Genomic DNA, 8,281 nt, shown 5'->3' on the forward strand with positions numbered 1-8,281 from the left:
AGATTATAGATGAGCATCAGCTGAGGTTCCTACAAATACTGGATTTATTCCTTCATAATAATAATGTTATTAATTATATATTAATTAAATATATATATATATATATATATATATGAGACAACAGGTTGAGCTTCAGTTCAGATTTTAAATGAGAATAAAAGAGGAAAATATTTGTTTACATACATACAAACACATATTTGTGTGATAATCAGCTGAGCGTCACGTCGCATTTTTATCACATTTTAGTGTTTTTAACCCAAATCCCTCTCTGACCCTGACCTCATGGTTTTTGTGCCTAAATCTAACCAACGGTGTTAAATGACAGGTGAAAAGGTTAAAGCCGTGTCGGGACCGGGGTCGTGTCTCAGCAGTGCTGCTTTGTGAAAGTTATCAGACAGTTTCGTCTAAATGAGCCGATTATTTCAATAGTTTGATTTGATTTGGACAGATTTCATGACTGTGCTGTAAACATCAGTCACATGTTTCTGTTTTAATATCAGAGTTTAAGCTTCAGTCTGTTTTCAGGCTTTGATCTCATTAAATCAATCAGATTATATTGTTTAGACCTGAACCTGAACCTTCATTAGATCTTAAGTGCTGCTGAAATGATTACTGGGTTGATATTTGACAGATCGTTAATGGAAACTAAGTCAAGTCATTAATCAAACAGAGAAGCCAAATATTCTCAGTTAGTTTCTCTCTCTGTTTTATATCACAGTAAAGTGAATATCAGTGAGTTTTGGACTGTTGGTCTGATAAAACAAGATGACATCAGCTTGGACTCTGAAGCACTGAGGTGAACCCGACCCTAATAACCACGAGCACACAAAGCCCTTCTACCTGCACAACATACTGATGGTTCAGCTGTATTTAGAGCAGTTTGGTGCTGCAGGAAAGGTCAGACAGGACGACTCTCTGTCGTATATTCATGTAAAACCGATGTTCAGGCGTCTCTGCACAAACAGCAGCAGAGCAGCACTGCAGAGTCCGTTATATAAAAGCTTCAAACACCTCGCTTCACTTTCAGGAATTATATAAAGAGAAGAGCAACAGATACTGCAGGTTTACTGTGATGCTGCGTCACTGAAAATATACAGCAGATCCTTTACTGCAGTAAAAATACCAACATAGTGATGAACAAATACTCCATTACAGTAAAAGTACATAAGTATTATGAGCTTGATGTAGTTAAAGTATTGCAGTAAAAGTACATAAGTATTATGAGCTTGATGTAGTTAAAGTATTGCAGTAAAAGTACATAAGTATTATGAGCTTGATGTAGTTAAAGTATTGCAGTAAAAGTACATAAGTATTATGAGCTTGATGTAGTTAAAGTATTGCAGTAAAAGTAGTGGTTTGGTCCCTCTGACTGATATATTATTATATATGACATCATTAGATTATTAATAGTGAAGCATCAGTGTTAGAGCAGCATGTTACTGTTGTAGCTGCTGGAGGTGGAGCTAGTTTACACTACTTTATATACAGGTAGCTAGTTTAGTCCAGTGGTTCCCAACCTAGGGGTCGGGGCCCCTCCAAAGGGTCAGCAGATAAATCTGAGGGGTGGTGAGATGATTAATGGGAGAGGAAAGAAGAAAAAACAAAGTTCTGATACACAAATCTGTTTTCTCTAATCTTTAATATAATTATATTAATAATATGACTCTTTAAGATACATTATGCTAACATATGATACAATAATGTGGTCTTCACACCACCAGAAACAAAGTTGTCATGGTTACGTGTTAGCTATGTCGTCATGGGCTTGTGTACCATATTAATTTATGATTATCTTTAATGGCTAGTAAACACTATTTATTATATGAAATAACACAGTGACACAGTTAGCCAGTGTGTGTTTGCTGCTCCTTGTTGTTGCGTCGCAGTAAATGAAAGAGTTCAATAAAACAGCAAGAATCAGTTTTTCTTCCATCGTTTAGACGGATCAGAGCAGGAACTGTAGGGAGAGAAGAAGAAGAAGAGGAGTGAAATGAAAACATGTGATTGGTTGATGCTTCATTGAGGTCAGCGCAGCGTCAGGTGTCAGTTTGAACTTCCGTTGAAAACGACTTGTAGCTTGTTGCTTTGTCGTCTGAACACGTCAGTCAGACACAGTCAGATATCATTCATTTAGCTGCTATCAGATAAAATACAACAAGAATCTATATTATAAAACTAAATAATAAATATTACGATAAGATACAATAACATAATAAGTTTCATTATTTGTTGAAAGCTCTAAACAAAGACACAATATTTACAGCATGAAGACCAACAAACCGTCTGAAAACAAACACACACAGGTGTTTTATGATGTGACGTTGCTATGGTTACAGTTTGGTCAGGTTCAGTTGAACATCATGGTTCGAGCTACAACGACTGCTTTGATAAGGTTTGTCGTCGTCATGGTTACAGTGATAACCACGTGGTAACTGTGTTTGATGACGTTGCAGTCGGAAGCTGCGGAGACGTGACCTGCTTCCTGCTGAGCTCGTTAATAAAACATGACGCAGCAGATTCACAGATGAATGACTGATGACTGGAAACACAGATCCAGTTTTTATATCTGAACATGAGGAAGAGTTTTAATATTCATGTGATTCTTCATTTTATCATGTGATGTTTGTTTATTTCCAGTTTGAAGTCTGGCTGTTTATTAATCCACCAACAGCTGCAACCCATTATTACCCATTATATACCATATAATATATATATATATATATATATTTATATACATATACCATTAACTGATTCATAGTTTTGTCAATAAAATGTCAGAAAAGATTCCAAAGTTTGTTTATTTGATCCAGCCAACAGTCAAAACCCCAAATAAACAAATAAAACAAATAAAAACATCAAATCCACAGAATATTTAGTATTTTTGTGTCAATTTGTGACTCAAACAACAAATTAATGATCAGAATTGTTGCAGATTAATATTCGATTAAACGATGAATTAAATTTGATTTGTTTTCTTTATTTGCTGCAGATTAATGCAGAAGAGAAGTTAATATGAATCTCTGATCAGTCTACAGTTTATAAGCTTTTATGTTTTTATGTGTTTTGATGTATATTAGCAGTTTTTGGGGACGACTGTCTCATAAAACTTCACTTGTTATTTATATTTTCTGAAACTTTCATTCATTTTAAAGTATAATTTCTGTATAACGACCTGCTGATTCTGTCTGAATATTTATGTTCAATGAACCTTTATTATAATTTCACTGCTGGAAATGTACAGAAACAGAAACATAGCAACGATAATCTTTGTTTATTTACATGATTTATTGTATTTTGTTTGTATGTTTATCTTTTATTGATCTTCTGTTGATGTTTATGTTTATCTGTTGTTAACAGAGCTTTGAGTTTTTGATTATATGAATTATAAAGTTGAATAAAACGTCGACTCCATCTGGTGGAAAGTTTCTGTAAAAACAACAAATCAGCTGCAATAAAACATCTGTAAATATAAATATACATATTCTGTGTTCAGTATTTACTCGCTAAATGAAATAATGAATAAATGTTTGATTTTTCTGCTTTATCTGATGTTTAAATGAAAACAGTTTCACCAGCGAATCAAATGATCTGACGTCTCTGAGGAGAATAAACCTCTGAGATCCTTCAGCCGCCAACATATTATTATTATTTATTATAAATACAATCAACTAGTCAGGCGGTTTATGTGAGTTCCTGCACATGAAGCTTTACAAGCTTTACAGAGGTGGAGATAATAAGTTTAGATTAAAGCAGAAGAAGAAAGAAGAGACGTTGAACACTGAAATAAAGTTTCTATAGTTTCAACTTAAACAACAAATCAGTTGAACAGTAATAAATATATGTAGGTGGAGGACAGTAGATTAACAGAATGAGGCTCAATCAGTATAACAGGAAGGTTATATATAATAATAATAATAACACCTCTATACTTATGTTTTATAACTTTATTACTTAATACATCACTGATGTTAATATATTTCTATAATCTATGAATCAATGATGCATTTTCATGCTCTGCTCGCTGGATGATCTGCAGATCTTATGTGTCTTATTATTTCATATTTGTTGTTGTTTGTTTGTTTTTGTCACATTTGGTATTGTTTGATTATTTTGTTGTTATTTTTGTTAAATGTTTTGTCTAATTGTGCTTATATTATATTATTGTCATTGAAGACTCTCTTAAAAATAAAGAATTTCCAAAAGGAATCATCTCAGCGGTTTATATGAACTCTGTCAGGCAAAAGCAAAGAGAGGAAGAGGAGAGGAGGAAGGATTCACAGAGTTCAAAGGAAAGAGGGAGGAATGAGGCGTCCAGGAAGGAACAGAGATGAGACGCACTGGACTAAACAGAACATTATTCAGAACATGTAAACATCCTACAGGCAGATGTGAATAATCTCAGTTACACTGTCAGAAATAATCTGATTCAAAACCTCAGAGAGATAAAAAAGAAATGAGTGATGAGAGTGAGATATAAAACAATAAATACTACAGTCTGATCTACACTCCACACCAGCTGGTGGCGCTAAATACGTCTTTTGCCAACCGCCAACAAACCTCAAAGAAGGAGAAGAAGAAGAAGAAGCAGGAGGAAGAGAAGAAGAAGAAGAAGCAGCGTTTCACAACCGGCTGTGTGACGGTCACCTGGCGGAGCAGCTGACAGGTAAATGAAACGTTTACTGTTTATTTCTGCCTGAACATGAAGAGACGTGATGAATGTTGTCAGCTGGTGAAGTTACTGCAGCTCCAGTCTGAGCTAAACAGCAGCAGACGGAACATTTCTTCATCCTGAAGGTGAAAAGACTCTTTAAGGATTCTGTGAGCAACAGTAACAGCTTTATCAATATTACTAATCGATACTTCACTTTGTTTATGATCTACGTTAACATGTAAACGCTCAGCAGGAAGCTTCACCTCTGACGTCTCTTATGAATGAACCGCAGTGCAGCTGCAGCACATGTTGGCGCTTCATATCCATAAAAGTGTCTCATAATCGATCATAAACTGTAAACAATAATGGAGCCACTCTGACGTCACCCGGTGGTTTGTGGACTCCTGTTTTGAAGTCTGGATGTTTGAACAGATCCGGATCCAGGACCAGCATCAGACTGTGAAGCCAGTTTGACATACTGGCCAAACCGTGTAATTACAACGTCACGTGATGCTATCGGGCCCAAAAAGACTTTTTCCCTGTAGTCTTACATTGTAAATCAGCGAATAATTTTTTTTGAGCGTCACAACCCTAAAATGACTCGTCTCACTATCAGAATTAAGACAGTTCGGTCTGATCACATTTCAAAAGTCTAGAAGAGCTGCATGATTGAATTGATTTATCCCCGTTCAAGTTAACCGGAGGGCTAAACCGGAAGTAGCCGACTCGGCTCTTGTCGTCACTAGTCTCTAGTGCGCATGCTCTATGGGCCGCACAATGTGGAAGATCTGGGTACTTTCATACCCGGAAGTCTTTTTTTTTTTTTTTGCTTCATGCGCCACTGAGCAACTTTCATAGGAATGAACGGGGCCCCGCCTCCGACGCCGTATCCAGTTCTCTTTATACATCCGTGGTTTAAACAGATCCAGAAACAGGAACTGCACCGCGATTTGAAGCCAGTTTGACATAGTGGCAAAACTGTGTAATTACAACGTCACGTGATGCTACTCGGCCCAAAAAGACTTTTTCCTACAGACTCACATTATTGAACAGATGTCTGTAAATCAGCAGATTATTAATTTTTTTAGCGTCACAACCTAAAATGACTCGTCTCCCTGTCAGAATTTGATCCATTCGGTCTGATCACATTTCGAAAGTCTAGAAGAGCCGCATGATTGAATCATTTTATCCCCATTCAGGTTAGCTGGAGGGCTAAACCGGAAGTTAGCCGTCTGAGCCGCAGAAGTCACGCCCATAGAGCGTGTGCAGTATGTTTTCATCCGGGTAATTTCTTTACCGCGGGAAGTTGCGTTTTTGGCTTCATGCACCACTGAACAACTCTCATAGGAGTGAACGAGGCCCCGCCTCTAACGCCGTACCCAGTTCTCTTTATACATCCATGTTTTGAAGCCTTGAGTTTGCATTTTGACCGTCGCCATCTTGGATTTTTGTAGCCAAAAGTGACCATATTTGGACGAGAGTGTGGCGCTGACCCTAACGCTAGCTGCTAGCCCGGTTAGCACTCTGCATTTACAGTCTATAATAAACTGCTAATTTTCACTGCCAAAAAACAGGCTTAAAACTATTTAAACAAAATGTGTTTACCGGAAAAACTGAACATCCAACTCCTTAAAGGGTCTTTTAGTTCAACCAAAAACTGAACAAGCGTGGTACAAAGTGGTTTTATGAGACTGGATGGGCTGGAGCTAGCTGGTTAGCATGCTAACTTCAGTAGATATCTCTGTAACACAATACATAGACGTCTTTGACATAATGTCACGACTGTTGTTTCTTCACATTCTGTTGATAATTTTAGTTATTTTTTGAATGTTTTAAACTAAAATTCTTACATATAATTCCTTTAACTTTCCCTTTAACCTCCGAACTAGAAGTGAACTTCAGCGTCGTCCTGTAGCTCCGGTTTACGCTAAAAATCAGTTTTATGATTCAGCAGATGTGATATTTCTTTGGATTCTTTGAGTGTTTTTAAACGAGCTGATCACCGGCTGATATTCACAGAAACTGACAGTTTCCTCTGTGTGACCTGAACAAACCAGCAGCTAAATGCTTTAACTTCATCTGTACTGGTTTCAAACTGATGACTGGTCCCAGTCTGTGGATGTTAGACGGACAATAAATGAACTTGAACATTGAAGAAGCTGCAACCAGTGAATGTTTTCCATTTTTGCTTAAATAAATAATTATAAATAAACTATTTATGGAAATATATCAATCATAATAGTTAATTAATTTTTATTTAAAAACATTTGTAAAGTAAAAAAGGTTAAAAACAATTTATTCAAATGTTTTACGGTCAATAAAACTTCCTGTTTGTCTTCAGGACGGTTGGCGTCGAGGATGTTGGGGCTCAGGTGCATCGTGGGTGATCTGCGTGGAGGAGGAAGGCTCCTGAGAAGTCTTCCTCACCTGCAGAAGACGTTTGTCTCCACGCCGCCTCTGACATCAGAGGGTCAACACATCAGACTTCTTCATCATCATCACCGTCGTCTTCCTGTGCTGACTCAGAGGAGCTTCCTGTCTCAGGGTCAGAACTCGTCGGTTCGCTCGGCGAGGATGAAGCTGCGGACTCGGGCGGCGGTGACGCTGCTGTTCGGCGGCGGGCTGCTGGCCGTGTGGTGGTTCGTGGACGCGGAGAAGCAGCAGCGGCGGCGGCGGCAGCGCGTGGAGCAGCTGCAGCGCGTCGCTCTGGGTCAGGGCAACTTCAGCCTGCTGGACCACCGGGGGCAGCGCAGGACCAAGCAGGACTTCCTGGGCAGCTGGGTGCTGCTGTACTTCGGCTTCACGCACTGCCCCGACATCTGCCCCGAAGAGCTGGACAAGCTGAGCGCCGTGGTGGCGGCGCTGGACCTCGACCCCTCGCTGCCGCCCGTGCAGCCCCTCTTCATCACCGTGGACCCGGAGCGCGACGACGTGCCGGCGCTGGCCCGCTACGTCAAAGACTTCCACCCCCGCCTGGTGGCGATGACGGGCACGCCGGAGGAGGTGAAAGATGCGGGGCGGGACTACAGAGTGTACGCCAGCCCCGGGCCCAAGGACGAGGACGGAGACTACATCGTGGATCACACCATCCTGATCTACCTGGTCAGTCCCGACGGCCTGTTTCTGGATTATTACAACAGGATGAAGAACCAGGAGCAGATCGCAGAGAGCGTCCGCAACCACATCAACACCTACGTTCAGCCGTCAGCAGCTCAAACTCAACGATGAAACGTCTGAAATATATTTATATGTTTCCTGGAAACAAACATGTTTGTTGTATGAAACAAAAACTCTGGAATTAAAAATGTGAATCTTTGAAGTTTGAATTTTCTCTTTTCTAAAAGACACAAATGATGAAATCTCACAAATTAACAAAAAAACAGAATTAAATGTTTTTTTGCATTTTCACATGTTGGATGTTAAAGATAAAATGAAACGATGAAGTTTATTAATCAGCAACTATTTGATCAAATCAAAGTCATTTTAAAGCAAAAAACAAAAAAAACTACTTTTTCTATCTGAAATGTTTTAATTATAAACTGAATATCTAACTGAACTTGTCAATAATAACAATAATAATAATAATAATATGAAGTTTGGCACTAATGTGACTCCAGGAAGCAGCTGAAA

General features: G+C 38.8%; 1 protein-coding gene across 2 annotated transcripts; it reads left to right on the forward strand.

The window, feature by feature from the left end:
• The first annotated feature begins 4,549 nt into the window (after positions 1 to 4,549).
• sco2 (synthesis of cytochrome C oxidase 2) lies at positions 4,550 to 7,970 on the forward strand. 2 transcript variants are annotated; one of them, XM_067582033.1, is made up of 2 exons: positions 4,550 to 4,663; positions 6,993 to 7,970. In XM_067582033.1, exon 2 carries the CDS (start codon positions 7,010 to 7,012, stop codon positions 7,877 to 7,879), a length of 870 nt encoding a protein of 289 aa, XP_067438134.1. In that variant the 5' UTR covers positions 4,550 to 4,663; positions 6,993 to 7,009; the 3' UTR covers positions 7,880 to 7,970. The 2 variants fall into 2 exon arrangements, with proteins under 2 accessions (XP_067438134.1, XP_067438136.1); XM_067582035.1 differs by having other exon boundaries at positions 4,654 to 4,794.
• The last annotated feature ends 311 nt before the right edge of the window (positions 7,971 to 8,281 follow it).

Source organism: Thunnus thynnus, chromosome 23 (genome assembly GCF_963924715.1).
Source record: "Thunnus thynnus chromosome 23, fThuThy2.1, whole genome shotgun sequence".
NCBI classification, from domain to species: domain Eukaryota; kingdom Metazoa; phylum Chordata; class Actinopteri; order Scombriformes; family Scombridae; genus Thunnus; species Thunnus thynnus.

Coding starts and splice junctions, on each gene's coding strand:
- sco2 (XM_067582033.1), top strand. CDS start 7,010: ATGTTGGGGCTCAGGTGCATCGTGGGTGATCTGCGTGGAGGAGGAAGG.